General features: G+C 33.7%; 1 protein-coding gene across 2 annotated transcripts in view; it reads left to right on the forward strand.

Moving 5' to 3' along the window:
* The window catches only part of LOC110030160, a 29108-nt gene that overhangs the window by 5023 nt on the left and 4776 nt on the right, over positions 1-19309 (forward strand). For both annotated transcript variants that reach the window (XR_002294632.1, XM_020732747.1), the window contains exons 3-5: positions 10268-10414; positions 10516-10624; positions 12168-12291. Coding sequence is in view for 1 of the 2 variants with exons in the window: in XM_020732747.1 (XP_020588406.1) it covers positions 10268-10414; positions 10516-10624; positions 12168-12291 (380 nt within the window). In the remaining variant the exon portion in view is untranslated. The remainder of the gene's footprint in view (positions 1-10267; positions 10415-10515; positions 10625-12167; positions 12292-19309) is intronic.

Raw genomic sequence — 19309 nt, forward strand, 5'->3', positions numbered from 1 at the left:
GACGGGGGGCTACGGATGTCAATTGTCGATGGTGGTTGGTGTCTATGGAGACTAATGGTTACCTGCCGTGTATTCTATCTAGAGCAGACTCTTGAATTTTACTTCTTCCTCTCCTCTACTCCCCTCTTGCAATTGAAAAGATGAGTCAAATTTATAGCTTTTTTGAGAGGGGTATTTTAATCTTTTAGGCCATAACTTTCCTAACATCTGATCGAATGATTCACACTATTTCCCTTAATTATATGTTATTTTAAAGGATTTGAGTGTCTTAATACTCTCAAAATTGATTGATCTTTGTCTTGTTGAATCCTCTCGTCGAGACGTTCGATTCGATTATAAATATGCAAAATTTGGAGCTCATTTGACCATTCAATTGACAATTTTAACAACTTGATCTGGACTTGATTGGACCTAGATTAAACTAATTTTAGAGTCGTTGGGTTCGACATGCTGAGATGCTCAGTTTGATTATAAATTTTGTTGAAATTGAAGTTTGGATAATCATGAATTTATATTTTGGAAGATTTTTTTTAATAAAAAATGAATTAAGATTTGCACTTGATCATAAAAATTTTTTGACGACAATCAATTGCCCCCCTCTTCTCGAACATTGATGCTTGCGTTGTTCAAAAATATAAGTCATTGGAAAAGTGTCTATCATCATTTTAGATATTCCAAAAATTTGCACATTGGAATGAGTATATTTTACATTTTAAATTATCCCAATTTAATCTTGGATGTCATGGAATTTTGAAAATGCCAAAATTTAGTCTGAAATGTTGGAAAATAATGAAATATGCATTTCTAAAAAGATAATTGGTTATGTGATTATTGTCACTATTGGTGGTGGCACGACCTCAGTTGGACAATGGTGATCTGACAACAATTGCGGCTTGCGACAGTGGTCCCGTGATGGCATACATTCTTGGGTGTCATGTATTTGCATGCCATCAAATGAACATAATAATGCGCTCGAGAAAGTAGCAGGGGGTCTATAGGCAAAAACTAGTGTGAATGGGGGCATAGCAGCGTGACGAGGGCATACAGACACTGCGGTGGGCCTGCCCACTTGCCCTTATGCTTGCGTGCGTGCAATTGCATGCTGGTGTGTATGTACGCGTGCACGGGTGTGTGCTTGCGTGCTGAAATGATTATGCAATCATTCACGCACAATTATTTCGCTTTGTACTTGCTTGCTGGCGCTCGTACTTGCGTGCGTGTGCGCGTAGGCATGCGCGTAGGCATGCAAATGATTATGCAATCATTCACGCACAATTATTTCGCGTTGTACTTGCTTGCTGGCGCTTGTACTTGCGTGCGTGTGCGCGTAGGCATGCGCATGCTCTCATGCAAGTTATCTTTCCCAGCGAACCGGAAAATTTTGAAATTTTCGTCTTTTTTTGAAATTTTAATTATAAATGCCCTTTTTGAGGGAGAGAGAAGTCACACAAATTCTTTACAGACTGTAGTTGTTTGGTCTATAAACGGTGGTTGCCTAATTTTTCAAGTTGATGTTGCTTATCCATATTGAGAATATTGTTGCCTTCAAGCTGCTATTGGCTACTCGTATTGAGGTTTGTTGTTGCCTGCCCATATTAATGCTCTTGTTGTGTTCCCATATCGAAACTTTTGTTGTCTGCTTTTATTGAGGATGTTGTTGCCTATTTATAACGAGATTGTTGTTGTTTACTTATATTGAGGTTATTGCTTCATGTTTATATATTGTTGCCTACTCAAGTTCAGACAGTTATTGTCAACCATAAATTCAGGCCGTTGATGGCTACCTAAATTCAAATTATTATTGCTTATCAAAATTTAGGCTATTGTGGCCTATTCAAATTCAGGCGGTTGTTGTATATCCAAATTTTGTCAGTTGTATGCCCAAATTTAGACAGATGTTGCCTACATTAATTCAATTAGTTGTTATATACTCAAATTCAACCAATTGTTGCCTACCCAAATTCAGTTGTTGTTGACAATCCAATTTTAGAATTTTAGGCAGTTGTTTATCCGAACTTAGGCAGTTGTTGCCTACTCAAGTTTAGACAGTTGCATACCCAAATTTAGGCAGTTGTTGTCTATCCAAATTCAAGCAGTTGTTATCTACCCAAATTCAGGTAAATAAAAGCACACCCAAATTCCCTCAATTTTTCTTCATAAAAGAGGTAATTAAGACCCATAATGATAAAATGCCTGTATTTTCTTAAAAGAGATGTTGATCATGCTGCCTTATTTATACAAATTTTATCTTCAGTTTGATATTGTTGGTATTAGTGATACCAGTCGCTTTGAGAAAATAAAACATTTTTAATGGAAGATATATATGTTAGTTTGATGGCATTAGTGAAGAGTAGTTTGGACATATATTTCGCTTTTATTATAAATTTGATAGAGAAAAAGATAATCAGATGGAAGCCGAGGAGAACTTTAAGGGCAATAGAAGATCTCAAAAATTATTTGATGATGCCGTTGTAGAACATGGTAATATTATGTAAATCCAATAACTTTGTATATTACTTTAAGATGAGATTTCTTTTGAATGCATGAGCTTGACTAAAATTAATGATATTGATATTTAATGATTTATTTAACTTCATTTATAAATGTTGATTCTTTATAACTGTTCACTTGACAAAGCCACTATAAGTCTTGTTAAGAATCCAATAAATTTGAATTGTCATATCGTCCTCGATTAGGAGCATAATGACATCAAATTCTTCTGGGGTTTATGACTTCTGAGATTTTTAGATGAATACTTAGCTTCTTGAATAAGTAAAAATCAACAAACAAAGTTAACACGTTTTTTATATGAAGAAAGATTATTTATCCTTTGAGGCAGGCGCCTTGTAAAAGTTTTGAAATACACATGTATTTTTTTAGGCTTATAGCATTTAGGTTTTCTATATATACATATACCTTTTGAGGTTTATAATCTTTTAGGATTTTTGAGTGTGCCTATGTCTTTTGAGGATTATAGCCTTTTGAAATTTTTTGAGTGTACCTATACCTTCTGAGACTTATAGCTCTCTAAGACTTTTTTGAATGTAATCGTATCTTCAAAGACTTATATCCCTATGAGATTTTTTGAATGTAATCGTATCTTCAAAGGCTTATATCCCTATGAGATTTTTTGAATGTACATGTATCTTTTACGATTTATAAATTTTTAAGATTTTTTGAATGTACCTGTACCTTCTGAGGCTTATAACCTTCCGAGATTTTTTAAATGTAACTGTACATTCTAAAATTTTTTGAGTGAAGACTTTGTCAATCACTTGCTCTCATGGAGACTTTTTAGTGAGGACCCTGCTCACTACTAGCTTCTCATCGAGACTACCTTATGGGCGTTCCTTTCAGCGGTATGAATGCAGACATTCTCTGCCACATGCCCTCAATTTGTCTTTTAGTGATGATTGTGTCTTTTGTTAGCTTCTCATCGAGGCTGCATCTTGACTTATCTTCTAAGAGTATAAGTGGAGACCATGTCTATCATTTGCTCTCAATGAATCTTTCTAGTGACGACTATGTTAGCTTTTTATCGATACCATCTCATGTGCATGTCTTCCAAGGGTATAAGTAGAGACTGTGGCTATAACTTGCCCTCAATGGTTCATTTTAGTGAGGATTGTGTCCACTACAAGCCTCTTATTAAAACTACCTCATGTGCATATCTTTTAGGAGTATAACTGGAGTCTGCCTGCCACTTGCCATGAATGAGTCATTCTAGTGAAAACTGTGTCTACTTGGAATTTTACATCGGGATTGTCTAATGGGTGCATTTTTCAGAGGTATAATTGGAGACTGTGTCTGTCACTTATCCTCAAAAGATTTTGTAATAGACAAGATCATTTATAAAAAAGTTCACTGATAATAAATATATTACTTGAAAGATAAAATTTTGTCTCTAATAACAAAAACAAAAGAAAAAATTTTCTAGGAAATAAAATTGGAACTTCTATGAGAGCAAATAGCTTTTTGTAGAGATAAAATAGGTTGTAGTTATGCTCCTCATTCAATAATTTCAATAATTTTCTCTCTCTTCTGATCTTCTCTGCATTGTTTCTTAAATAATGTACCGAGTGACCTTAGCATAACAAATATTCAATTTATTCTTTTGAGCAACTGCATCTTTATGTTGAATGTCTTTTTGATTGGTGAAAATGATAATATTGAGATTGGTCCTCATGTTTTGAAATTTTTAGTGGCCTTGACCATTTAAAGTATTCATAATTTTGAATCTCTATTAAATATTACTTCTGGATGTGTTTAGTGGAGTGTGATTAGATGTCTCATGTTGATTTTGATGAAAATGATGTTTTTCTTTTGACTTTACTCGCTTCATTCTCTGGGAGGTTTGCGCAATTTCTTTAAAATTGTGTTTGTGCTTGCCAGAAGATTATTCAAATTGACTTGGATGTGCTTTAATAGCTTCATCAACAGTGATTTGAGCTTCAACGATGAATGAGGCTAGTATAAGAGCGAAATGTATCTCGCATCAATATGGGTCGAAAGTCCAGGCTATAACCCTCCAAGGAAGACGCCCTATAATAGCTCTAGATCTACTTCTAAAATTTGACGAGCTATAGTAGGGAATCTTTGAAAATATTGTTTGAGTGAATTTTCATTTTGAGAAATTCTAGAAAGATAGAGAAGAGTTTTTGATAATTATTGGATTTATTTAAAATTATTCCACAAAAAAGTTCGACAAATTTTTTGAAGCTATGAATAATACCTTTGGGAGTAAATATAACCAAGTACGCTCTTCACCTATAAGGGCGACAGGAAAAATTTGAGAGAAGAGCGCATCAACGACTCGTTTTATATGCATGATTGTTCTATAATGGTCAATGTGTTTATATTTGTAAAGATACCCCATCATAAGATTAGATATTTGAAAGCTTGAATTCTTGTGGAATGAGGTGTTAAAGGAGTATATCAACCAAAGGCAGAGACTATTGGGAACTACGAAGAGTAAATAATGACTTCTATCTCTTAAAGAGAATTCTTCTTCAACCATACATCGTAACTCATCATGAATTACATGATGAGACTCAAAGATTCTTCTTGAGCCATACATCGTAACTCAACGTGAATTACATGATGAGACTGAATGAGTGCTGGAGATTTGTGATTTGGTGCGGTCGCACGAGATGGATGCGTGATACTAGCAATGTCTAGGAGGTCAATTTTTTGAACCAACAACAGCAACAAAACCTTTATCCCACTAAATGGGGTCGGCTACATGACTCCTTTTTCTCCATTGCATCCTATTTAGTGTCATATTTTCATTTAATTCTAATAAATCATTTTTTATACAATATGCCCAAGTCGAATATAAAACATCTACTATTCTAATAAGATCATCAGATGATCGACGTTTAATGTGACCAAACCATTTAAGACGACTCTATCTAATTTTGTCTGTCACCGGAGCTACACCAACCCTATCACAGATATATTCATTTTGCATTCCTTCTCCAAGTGTAAAGCCACTCATTCACCTAATCATTCTCATCTCGACAACACTTAACTTAGTTTTATGCTTTCTTTTAAAGCCAACATTCAGCGCCATATAGCATTGCAGGTCTGACCACCCTCTTATAAAATTTTCTTTTTTGTCTAAGCGATACTTTTTTATTAAACTATAGGCCCGAAGCATTCCTCCACTTCAACCAACCAACTTGAATTCTACTAATAACATCCCCATCAATATCACTATCACTTCGAACAATTGACCCGAGATATCTAAAGCGTTCACACCTTTTAATAATTTGATCACCCATACTTACATTTCTGTCACTAGAGCTACTACTACTAAAATTACATTCCATGTATTCAATTTTAATTCTATTCAAACGAAGGCCTTTATACTCCAAGGTTGACCTCCATAATTCAAGTTTTTCCTGAGCTTTTTGAACCGATTGAGAAAAATTTTCAGTATAAGGAGGGGCTCCAGGAGAAATGTTCTCTATCCGAGGGTCCCTATTTGGGATTGATCTTGGGGTAGATGAATCTCACCCATGCGCTAATACTGGTTGCTAAGCTTTACTCAGAAGCTGAAGAATCTCATTTTGAGATTCTTTCATTTTCCTCATGCGGTCTTTTAGGGGCAAAGAAGAGGCATCTTCACCAGTAGGGCAATGGCTTCAGGGGGGAAAATGTAGAGGCTTGTCGTCCCTGATTATGAGATTTCCCTTGAAATGGTTGGTGTTGGTGTGTGAGATTCTATTGTTACGGGTATTAGGCTTTTTAGCCATTGAAAGTATGGCTGTCAAAAACGACTTGTTGTTCACGAAGAGCTCGTGTTGAGGTCGTTGAGAAGCTCATGTTCGATTCTTTCGCTAAATTAATGAGTCGGACCCAAAAATTTTTTTGACCTCGATATATAAATGAGCTTAACACAAAAAAAAAATTTTCATTCGTGTTTGGCTCGTTTTGGCTCGAAATGCTACTCATCAATATGTATGTATGTATATATATATATATATATACATATATACATATATACATACATATATACATACATATATATTGATGAGTAGCATTTTAAAAAAAAATTAACTGACTACAAGACTATAGACTTATAATCGATTAAAATTATTAAATAAAAAATAGAATAAAAATATATTAAATTATATTTAAATGATGTTTTAATATAAACAATAAGGTTAAAATCTTGCCCCAACCCTTAACATCCTACGACTGCGCAATTAGGGTTGCCAAGTCGACTCTTTTTTTGTGAACAGCTTGTGTTCGACTTGTTTAGCAAACGAGCTGAAGACGAACACACTTGTGTGTTCGAAATATTAACGAGCCGAACACGAACAATAATATTGTTTAATGAGCCGAACACCAGCCGAGCCTGGGCTCGCTCGTGTTCGGCTCATTTACACCTCTAGTTGAAAGTATATTTACACTTCTATAAATAAGAAAATATAGCAAAGTAAATTGAGATTTTATTTCCCACGGACAACTCCAAACTGTTGCGTGCCAGAAAATTTACGACGATTTGTATGAAAATTCATCACATAAATAAGAAAATATAGGAAAGGGAGACCGAGATTTTTATGTGAAAAAACTATTAGAGGAAAAAAAACCTAGTTTAGTCAAAGTATTCAACTTTATGTTTGTATGTACAAGGTACGCCCTTCTCTCATGACAGGGAGAACGAGATTTCAATTTTATACTAAAATCTATACTTATCTTTTTATTGCTAAAAATATGTGTTAGGAAATTCAACAATAGCTGTAGTTTGACAACAACAGTTGCAAGTAATGGTTACTGATAGTCGATGGTCGGTGGTGGCAATTGGTAATGGCGTGTTGTGGTTGACAGTAGCTAACGGTTACAGACGCTGGTAATCGGTGGTGACAAGTGGTGATAGCAAGTTGTAGTTGACAATGATAAACGATTTTGTGGCTGGTGGTCGACGGTGGTTGGCGGCTACAGAGGCCAGTAGTTACTCTCGAAGTCTTCTTTCCAGAACAGACTCTAGAATTTCACTTTTCTTTCTTTTTCTCTCCCCCCCTCTCCAAGTGAAGAGAGGGGGCCTATTTGTAGCTTATTAGGGAGGGGCATTTTATTTTTTTGGGGTACATAACTTATCTAACAATCAGATTGGATGACCCATGCTATTCCTTCTCTATCATAGCTGATTTATAAGGATTTAAGTGTCTTAAAGACCCCAGAACTTGACAATCTTAGCCTTGTTGGATTTCTCTTATCGAGACGCTTAGTTTGATTATAACTATGCCAAATTTGAAGTTCATTTGGCCATTGCATTGTTGATCTAAAACCTCCAATTGTGCTTCAACGGCTTGATCTGGGCTTGATTGGATCCAAATTGAATTAATTTTAGAGTCGTTTGTCTTGCCGAGACGCTTAGTTTGATTACAAATTGATGAAATCAGAGCTTGGATAGTCATGAATTTGAATTTGGAAGATTTCTTATAAAAAATGCATGGAGATTCATGTTAATCATAAAAATTTGTTGATGACACATTGGATATCATTGGAACTATTCATCTAATATAATAATTTTTTAAATCATCCTTTATAATTTTTTCATGCATTCATTTTAACTTTCCTTTTTTTTTCAATGCTTAACATGGGTACTAATGACTTTTTAGTGTTGATCATGCATATCCATACAATATAATATGCTTAATTGTGAGTTTAATAAATTTCTCATTTAGTCATTATGACGTCTCCTTATGAGTTATTGAGGCACTTCTCTCTTTTAACTACCCACGCTACTTTAGAAGTTGTATTCATATATATATATATATATATATATATATTATTTTATTTTGTGTGATACATTAATACACTTAAACTATTATACCCAGGCATCCTTTTTATTTTTAATAATATCGATGTATTCTTATTAATATAACACTCGCTAAATTATATATCATATTAGTACTAAATCATCAATCATCCAAACATCTTCTCCATGATTTAATTTTAACATGTTTTAGCAGATGCTTCATTGATTAGAATTATATCATCTACAAAAAAATGCATCAAGGCTCCTCACTTTGATTATCATTTATAAGAGTTTTCGTAATTAATACAGAAAATATTGAGTTGATGTTAATCTTTTGTGTACTGTTTGTGCAATTGAGAACAATTTGGTCACTCATTAACTTTTTATAATACTAGTGTTGCAATATTTATATATATACATCTTCAACAACTTCAACTCACTTTGACACAGCCAAGATTTGAAGAGGGAAAATCGAGAATTGAGATATTTTAACTTCACAATGCAGCGTGTAAACCTCGAATTAAAAATAAAAATATTAAAGATTAAAAATGATTCATGAATATTTCATGAATCATCAATATGTTCACTCTTCATAATCATATTCTATAAAATCACATAGTAACTAAAAAAAAATTATATCTTAAATGTTATTCTAAGGTGAAACTGTGGAACAAGATTCAAGATAAATGCTCAATTGAAATTTAAATATAAAATGAGGATCATTATCCATAATGACCTCTTTCTCACTTTCTCTATTTTAAAAGAAGTCATCATATGTATTAAAAAAAAAAAAACTAAAAGAAAATAATAAAAAAATAATAGAAAAATTATCAAAGATTTGTGAAAATTTTAAAAGTAAAAAATAAACATAAAGAAAGTTTAGAAACAAGATTGAGAAAAAAAAAAAAAACTTAAAACCTATAAAATAGATAAACAACATATAAAAATAAATTTAAAAATAATGAAACATAAATGAAAATAAGAACTTAAATAAAAACAAGAAAAATTGTCATTTTGTCGGTTTTCTATTAGGGAAAGTCCCTAAACAAAATGGTCAAAAGAGAATTTGATATTTGACTTGCACTCGCTCCTCTCGCTCAAATGACATCTTAATCTGATGCAATCAATGGCTCTTTTTCCATCTCTCACTCAAACATAAGCGAATCTCACTCCCTCCTATTCACTTGTGCTCTATATTTCTTGCACGCTTGATCTCACTAACCTGACCTAAATAGAGAGGTTTCAGATCTCTTAGTGATCTGAAATGATATATAAGTATAATATAAGATACATTAATACTATATTATAATATCGTATTACAAAATAATATCTGTTTTTGTATCAACTTATTAGAAGCGTCCGCCTTTAATGCCTGGGGCATAAAGCCTCTTGGTGTATGCCTCTATAATAAAGGCGTAGGCTTCACTATAGATACTGAGGCACACATCTCAAGATGTCTTTTGTGCGTCTATATCAAGGCGTTCCTTCAGGGGCATGCCTCGATTATTTTTTTAAACGCCATACAAAAGCTTTTTGTATTAATGCACACCAAATTAAAAATCATTTCTTTGTTTTAAATTTTTTTTCATTAACTTTATTATAAAAAAATTTGCTCTCATAGTAGAGCTTCCCGGCATGACACCAATTTACTTAATTGAAATTCACGTAATCTTTTAAGCTTATGTTTCATTATTCTCCACCATTGATGCATTGTTGAGAGAAGTTAAATTCCTTTACAGCTAGAGTATAGCAGTTGCTAAATAGTGCTTAGAAACTTTAAATTTGTGCTGAACTCCAATTTAAAGAATCTGGACTAATTTGACACTTTTATAGACTATGAGACTAAAGCAGTCCTATGTAAATAGTCGGGACTTTTTGGCACTTTACTCTAAAAATATATCAGCTGCCTCGAACTTGTTATTGTTGCTCATCATTTGTTAAATGGTTTTGATCTGGAAAAAAAAAACAGTTTTCATAATAATATTTCATATTCTTCAGGAAGGATTTGCTTTCGCTCATTGCACAACATGCAAGGCTCCCTACTACTTGAGGGTCCACGTGCTTGCAGACCGGAAGTGGCGCACCCTAAAGTTCCGTTTCTTTGTGACCCGCGACATTTTGTTCATTTTTGTCGCTGTTCAACTTGTAAGTTTGTGTTAAGCCACTTGACAAACGTAGATAAATATCTGATCTTCCACGTCCCACCCTAACTAAGAGAAAAAATACTTATCCCTAAACACTTGCAGGTTATTTCCTCATTGGGTTACCTCGTGTATTTGATCGATAACTATCAGCAGTATTGGTTACGGTTAGCTTGGGGCTTTGACAGCAAGCTCAGTTTCTACTACATATGTGGTAATGTGTCCCTAAACAGATTTGATACGGTGACTACTATTGGCCTTTTGTTTTGTATTTTTTTGATGGGGCATTTGCATACATAACACGGAATTCTTATATATTTTAATGCATAGCACTCAAATCTTTGATTTCACATAAAAAAAATAGCACTATTACTACTTTTTAGAAGTCAAATACACCTTTCACGCATAGGTTTAAAGCACCAAAGTGTTATGTATGTAAATAAAAAAGTTTAGGTGTGAGACATTTAAATACGTAAGAATTCTGTGCTATGTATGTAAATTTCCCTCCTTTTATATACTATGGCATCCTCTGTTTGAGGTGATTTGGACTACACTGTTTCACTTCATTTGCCCTTTTCAAGAGAATCTGAACATTTTGGGTCTGTTCATTGTTTTCCAAAAAAGATCTTTATGATGTGTTGCTTAAAAGATTTGGAGCAATCATTTATTTATTAATTAATAGGGGCTTTTAAATTCGTACGACACAATTCATATGTATTTTTATATGTAAGGCTTAAACATTCATATTTGTATGCATACCACTGAAATCTTTAACATCATATGAAAAAGACCATAATCATTATATTTTTAAGAGTGAAAATACAGCTTCTCATGCATAAGTTTATGACACCAATGTGTCATAAGAGTTAATATCAAAATTTGAGTGTTAGATACATAAATACATAACATTCTGTGTAAATTTCCCTAATTAATGTGTATGTTAATTATTTGTTTATGGAAAACCATTATATTTCTTTGATTTTGTTACTTAGGAGTGAAACACTGAACTAGTGAGTGAGGTGTTTGGAGATTTTTTGTCGGCAATCAAAGTAAGGAAAATCCTTATAAGGAATAACCGTGCCTCTGAAGTACTATATCATAAGCTGATACCATAAATACTTCAAAGAAAAAATTTATAAAATTGTAATTAGGTTGATTATTTTGTGTGAAACCAATTGTTTGATAGCAAAAAGTCAGTGATAGTTAAGTTGCATATGATGGAAATAATAATGGCATGATTTGTGATAAAAGGAGGTAGGGTAAATTATGAAAATAGTTATATTAGATAAACTCTTGTAATGACTCCTATTGAGATAAATATTTGTCAACTTCATTGAGGTAATTTGGATATCACAACAAATGGTTCAAAAATACTCCTTAGGAGTGTAATAAACCAAAGGTAGCATGGATATAAGTTTCGTACAATTTTTTGAAATTTATTACCTTAGTTCTTAGCAGGAATTAGTGATAAATTAAAATTCACAAACTGAGAATCCAAGTTGTTGGGCAAATAACGATGATGATGATATTTAATATGCTGTATTTATTGACTTTTTTTGTTCTATTCTTCAAACATTTGGGAATTGCATTATTTTGGAACTGAAGATACTTATTTCACGACGTGCTGTCATTTCAAAGCAGCGTCATGTATCAGCATGCTTGACTATAGTTAAATATAAAAAACCAAAGTAACCAAAATGTTCTGAGAAAGAAATAAAATTCAAACTCTCTCCTTTTTTCTTGATAAATATTTGCAGGTGCTCTTATGTTCTTTGCTTTGCTTGGGCTGTCGGGATGTTTCATAACTTGTTATGATCGACGGGTGCGTAATGATTTGGCACAACCTTGTCGAGAATTATGTCTCTGTTGCTGCCATCCTGGGTAAGATTGTTGTGTTACATTTGTTTAAACTTGCATTATTTCATTAATTTGCATTACACATCCTATCATAATAGCTAATACATGTACAAAAGGCTGAAATTGTTAAATGAGTAGCTCAAAATGAATATTAAAGACCAGTAGTTCTATAGTTTTACTGTCTGGAACATTTTCTCATGCATTGCAGTTACAATATGTTAATATTGTCATTTTTTTTCATTGTTATGCAAATTGTTGTTTGCATGAAATGAACTTGGTATTTAATGTTTAGCATTTTATGAGTGTTGCTTTGCTTTATTGAATCAATGTAGTTCGCTTTAGTGTTGTCAGTTGTGTTATTTTATTATGTTCATGGTGATGTCAACTATATAATGAGCTTTTTCATGCCTGGATTCTGGTGTACTAAAAGGGCAAAAACCGTAACCCATTTGCTCTCACATTTGTCAGAGAATTTGGAGAAAACATAGCTATTTAGGAATTGATTGTTTATTTGGAATCTAGTGGGCTCATTAGTTTGAATGATTTGGTCCAGTGAGGAAATCAGGGAAGAGAAGCTTATATGGAAGACTCAGTGCTGTGGGATGTTATCAAAATAAAATTTATAATTACAAAAAATTCTGATTATATAATTTTCTATAGTAGGAAAGTTTACTAAAATGTTTAATTAGTTTAAAACTTTGTGCGTTAGCTTCTATTATATAGAAACCTTGTATAGCCTTGAAAGTGGAGTTAATAAAAATAAATCTCTCGTAATTAACAGGTGCTTTTTTTCATGGTTGCCCCCAACAAAAATTGTTAAAAATTACACTAAAAGTGATCTTAGGAAGGTGTATTTGATAGATAACAAGGCTTGTAGTAGTTTTGGAAAGTCTGATGTTGATATGAAATTGTCAAATGGATCAATTAGGAAATTGAATGAAGTTAAACATGTTTCATGTTTAAAGAAAAATCTGATTTTTCTGAATTAGCTTGCAAGGTCAGGGTATGTGATCACTTTCATAGGTGATTTATGGTAGGTGACTAAAAATGTAATTATTATGGCTCAAGGCAATATTGAATGCATCCTTTATTTGATCAATGATATGTTTGAGTCAATTGGAGTAGTTGGAACAAAGGTTGAAGCAGGTTTCTGGCACTGCGGGCTTGGTCATATGGGTTAAATGGATGAAGTCCCTCCGTTCTAAAAGCAAACTTTAGAGTTCAAATCCTATAGACTTAGATTTTTTTAAAATTGTATGTACGATAAGCAAAAGAAGGTTATGTTTTCTTACTGTAAGTCAAAGTTGATGTGCAAACATTGGCGTTAGTGTATACTGATGTATGTGATTCTACTCGAGTTCTATCTATTGGAGATTCTTTATATTATCGCTTTCATTGATTATAACACCCGAAAGGTATATGTATGCACTTTCTGAATATAAATATGTTGTATTTAAGAAGTGGAAAGTCATGGTCGAGAATGAGACTTATTTGAGGTTAAAGTGTTTCATATCAGATGATAGCGACGAGTATCGTGATAAAAGATTCATAAGTTATTGTGCTTCAGTATGAATCAAACATGAGTTCGTTGTTCCAAGGACACCATAATAAAATGGTGTTGCTGAGCACATGAATTAACCATCAAGTGCATGTCAGGAGTATGAGGTTGCATGTTGGTTTGCCAAAATAATTTTGGTTAAAAGCGGCAGACACTGTAATGTATTTGATAAATCGTGGTCCATCCGTACTTTTGAATGTAGACTTACTTGAATAAACTTGGAGTGACAAAAATGTGGATCTATCTAACATAAAGTATTTGGTTGTTTATCATAAAGTGACAAAAACATAGATCTATCTAACATGAAAGTATTTTGTTATTAATCATATGTTCATGTTGATGTGGGATCCAAGAGTAAGCTTGATTCAAAATCTCTCAAATGCACTTTTCATTGAGTATGACTTAGATGAATTTGAATATTCATTAGGATCAGGGATATCACATTCAATAAAATGGAGATGTACAATGACAAAAACAGAACTCAGGATTTTTCATCGATTACTTTTGAAGATCCTTCCAAGTATGTTGAGATAGAAGACTCGAGCAATCATTAAGATGGGTAAGAAAATGTGCTTTTATTTGATAAAGCACAAAATGTTCTTCAGACACCTATTGAAATCAGGTCTAGAAGAATCACATGATCGGTATTAAAGTCTTTCTCCTTCTTTGTACCATCTATTACCGATGGTAGTGGCGAACCAGAGTGTTATGATGAGATCACTTAAGTTGAACTTAGGAGTAGGAGATTGTCATTGATTAAAAATGCAGCTGCAAATTTCAAATCAGACATGAGAATTAACAAACTACCAGATAACAAAAAAGATGTTGCACAACAATTGTGTTTACAGGCTAGTAAAAGAGTCAGATGTTAGCAAGTGCTACAAGACAAGGCTTGTTGTGAAGGGATTTCGACAAAATGAAAGAGTTAACTGCACTGAGATATTGTCACCGATAGCAAAGATGACAATTATCAAAGTTATGTTGAGCTTAGTAGCAGAGGAATATCTATATCTAGAGCAGTAAAGGCAACATTCGTACGTGATGATTTAGAAGAAACATTCTACATGATGCAACGACAAGTATATGAAGTCTCAGGAATGAAGATATAATCTGTAGATTAAAAAAACCTTTATGGGTTGAAACAGACGTCAAGACAGTGATACAAGAGATTTGACGTGTTTATGTCAAATAGTGGGTACACGAATTATCAGTCATATCATTGTTGTTTCATTAAATGTTGTGATAATTGCTATATTGTGTTTTTTTTATATTTGAATGACATGTTGATTGTATGAGCAGATATGCAGAAGACCATTGACTTAGAAGGGAAATTATCAAGGGAATTTGAAATGCATGATTTAGGTCCAATCAACAAAATTCTAGGTATGAGAATCTATAGGGACAGGCGTGCAGGTATATATCTTAGATAGAATATATTGAGAAGTTTCTATCATATTCAACTTGAGTGAGGTAAAATATGTTTATACCCCTTTTATATATTTACTTTAAACTATTTAAGGATTAATCGTCTAAATCTGAAAAAGAACAAACACAGTTAAGATGAACTCTATATGGTTCAACAGTTAAAAGTTTGGTGCATGCGATGATATGTACAAGATCAACTATTGCACACACAGTGGGAGTGATCAACCAGTACATGGGTAATCTAAACAAACATTATTTAGAGGCGGTAAAATACCTTCTCAGATACTAAAAAGAGACAATCAACAAAACAATTTGCTTAGAAAATATAATGATTAATTTACATAGATGCTTATATTCAGATCTGGTAGGAGATATTGATGGTGGAAGTAGTACATGTTATATTTTAACTTTGAGGAACACAACAGTGAGTTGAGTTATCAGGTTATAGAAGATTGTTGCATTATTGACTACAAAAGCTGAGGATATTATTATCACTGAGACTAACAATAGAATGATTTGACTACAGAGCTTTATGGCAGAACTGGAGGATGAGCAAGGGACCTAGAAAATAACGCCCTATTTTATGTCAGGATGAAACACATTTAGCTAAGTTATAATTTCATTCTTTCAATCTTAAATAATGATTAATTATCTTTAGAGAAGATACAAATAACTCATAATTCTGCAGATATGTTGACTAAAGTTGTAATAGTTGAGAAATTAAATTTCTTCTTGGCTTCAAGTGAAGTTCAGGAAGATCGCGACAAGAATGAGCTACCTACACTTCACAACTGTGAACATGTTGTAGTTTTTTGGAGGAGCGGGGTTGATTGCAATCAGTCTCAAAGTGAGAGATTGTTATTATATGGAGCCTAATTGTGTTAATTGATTGGACACTAAAAGCCCTCAATTTCATCAATCAAGCTTTACAGTGATTTTGTTAGCGGGGTACGGAAGGGTGACTCGTTGTATTGGGTTCGGGGCGCTGCCCCCAAAACTTGTTTTATTGCACACAACACTCAAAAGATAGTTCCATCGCGCCCGATATAGGTTCAAGCTCAAGAGCATGACACCTAGTACCCGGAGAGGAACATCGCCGCGTTGTGTTCAACCGCGCCACAATGTTAGTCTCGGTTCAAAAACCTGAGAGCATGACATTGCAACGCATGCTCCCTTTGGAGCGTCGCTACTTGCACGCTATCGTGATGTCTTGGCGTCAATAATTGAGTTGAAGCAGTTTGGGTTTTATATTTTTGCTTCGCTGTGAGATTTTTTTAGTGTTAAAGTTGGATTTTAAGCTTTCATGTAGAGGAAAGAGTTTTTTGAGTTTCAAAAGTACGGAGAAGCTTGAGTGCGGTGTAATTTGTACAAATTTTTTTCATTTTTTCATATTAGATTTATTGATGTGGTGTGACTCCGCGATTTTTTCCCGTTTGAGTTTTTTTCATTTTAAATCTTGGTGTTTTTTGTATTATAGCAGCTCGAGGGGAGCGCTGTAGCTCCCAGATGCAGTGCCCCAATGCCAAAACCACTACGCCGCAACACATAGTCTTGGTTCTGAAACCCGTGAGCACAACACTGCAACGCTCGAATGCAGCACTGTAGCACTTTTTTTGGTGCGCCCATGAACCCTATCGCGGTGCCCCGACACTAGTAACCGAATTTAAACTGTTCAAATTTTATATTTCTGCTTCATTGTGGGATTTTATGAGATTCAGAGTTGGATTTTGAGATTTCTCGTGTGCGAAGGAGTGTTCCCGAATTCCAAAAATATAGAGAGTTTTAAATGTGTTGTAATTTGTCAATTTTTCTCATTTTTCATTGTGGATTTTTTGGTGAAGTGTGACTCCATGATTTTTTTCTCATTCTCGGGGTTTTCCACGTTAAATCTTGGCGTTATTTGTATTTTATGTAAAATTTTTTCCATTTGCTTATGTTGTACGTATTGCTTCTGATTTCTTGAATCTGTTTTTGCATCTCTTCCAAAATAAAAAAAAAAATCAAAATTGTTGATGTCTATTGTTAGACCATAGTCAAAATAAACATAATTAGAATTTTTTGCTTAACCTTCCATAATATTCTTTATGCCAAATTTATATTTTAATGTTTTTATTAGCAAATTAAACTTGGGTCACTGTTAGTGTTAACTTCTATCCATCTGTGCTCGAATGTGTAACATCTTGGTTGAAAACAAAGTGAAGAATCCTGAAATGTTGGGTTCAAGTGCGCACCTTGACTGAAAAATTCTTCTATCCATCTTATTTGAACTTGCCTCCTAGAGATTGATTGGCAGTGCTAGAGCAAATGTGGAACTCTATTTTCTTGAAGTCAGAAATCACCTCGCTTTAAGTAATTCAAGTACATGCTTTGTGCCTATTTCTATTTCTAGTAATTATCAAAAAAATATTACGGTATGATAAACTTGATCACCCTAGTTTATAGTTTTCAGTATTTAAAGTATTTATTTTTAAATATGTTCCGCAATAAAAATGGATTTCATTTTTTTTGTGAAACTTGTGGCTAAACAACATTCTGCTTATCCTTCTAATCCATATAAATCCATTAAACCCTTTTATTTAATTCATTGTAAAGTTAGGTATCCTTTCTCAAAGAGAGAGAGTGGGAGGGTGGATATTTACATGCATACCACTCAATTCTTTCATATTTACATATCTAACTCATAAATTTCAATTTTTACATTTGTGCTACCTTACCTATGCATGAAAGGTGTATTTTACTTTTTTTTTTAGAAGTTAACATAGTGATATTTTTGATGTGATATGAAAGATTTAGGTTTTAGAAATTTAAGAAGTTTAGGTGGTAGTTATGTAAATACATAGCAATTTGGTGGTATGCACGTAAATGCCCCTAAAAATCTTTTTTATATTTATTGGTTATCTTATTAGGATCAGTAGGATTTTTTACTAGATGAAAAGTGTTGTTGAAGTTTTTTTTTTTTAATAAATTTTAACACTGATAGAATTTTAATTTTATGAGCAAACTCAAAATTTTTGACGCAGCAGTAATATAAGATTTTTTATTTTCATTCTGATATGTTTTTTCTTTGAAAAAAGATCATACAATAATCTCGTCTTGTCATTCTTGGCAAAATGGGATGGCCATACAGAAAACTCCAGCATAAGAGAAAAAAGACTTTTTGCTTACGAAGTTTGTGTCTAATTAACCTCGAGATGGAGCAATTTTTGCATGTAATCATTTCATTAGTTAAATGCACTAAAATCTGTTGCATGTGTGTAATCAAAGATTTATTGACTCTAGGATCGCATATAAGTTACCAATAAATATCTTATTTCATTGTGTTTGTTCACTTAGTAGGTGGGGTCAATATAGAGTAGCTCGAGATGAGTTCCCATAGGACTGCTTGACCTTAAGGTTGACCTTGGATGTTGGTTTGGAACTTTTCACTCACTGTTACTCGCTTTCACCTCATTCACAACCCCCAAATCAAATCAAAAGTATTCTGAACCTTTTCTAAACACTTCGTGACAACCATCTACACCATTCTGGTTAATTGAGCTCAAACTAAGATTTTGACGGGAATCAGATCGTGCCGCGTTTTTGACCTGCTCGTTGAAGAGGTTGCCTAAACGACTTCAGATGGCGAAACGGACTGCGTCGATGCGTCCGAAACGTTGATTTTGCTTAGGGGAGACATTCGTTTCACTACGGCGACACGCCTGGGAGAAAATACACAAAATGGGTAATATAATAATAATAATAATAATAATAATAATAATAATATTAATATTAATATTATTATTAGTATTATTATTTCCTATACTAAACATTTAACTTTAGGACTCTCCCTATTCCCCTCTAAAGCCTGCGGGCCTCAGCCCTAATCTCTCGCTCGCTCGGCCCGTCTCTCGCCCGTCTCGTTAAACTCCCGCGCTCCTATCGCTTGTCCCACTTGTCCCGCTCGCCCGACCGTAGCGCAGGCTCCCCTCTCCTTATCACTGCCGCGGATCTTATCCTCTGCAAGATCTTACCTCTGCCTCTCTCGAGCCGCCCGCGTGGAGCGTTTGCTCCGCTCGTTTC

This window comes from Phalaenopsis equestris, unplaced genomic scaffold (assembly GCF_001263595.1).
Source record: "Phalaenopsis equestris unplaced genomic scaffold, ASM126359v1 Scaffold000670, whole genome shotgun sequence".
Lineage (NCBI taxonomy): Eukaryota > Viridiplantae > Streptophyta > Magnoliopsida > Asparagales > Orchidaceae > Phalaenopsis > Phalaenopsis equestris.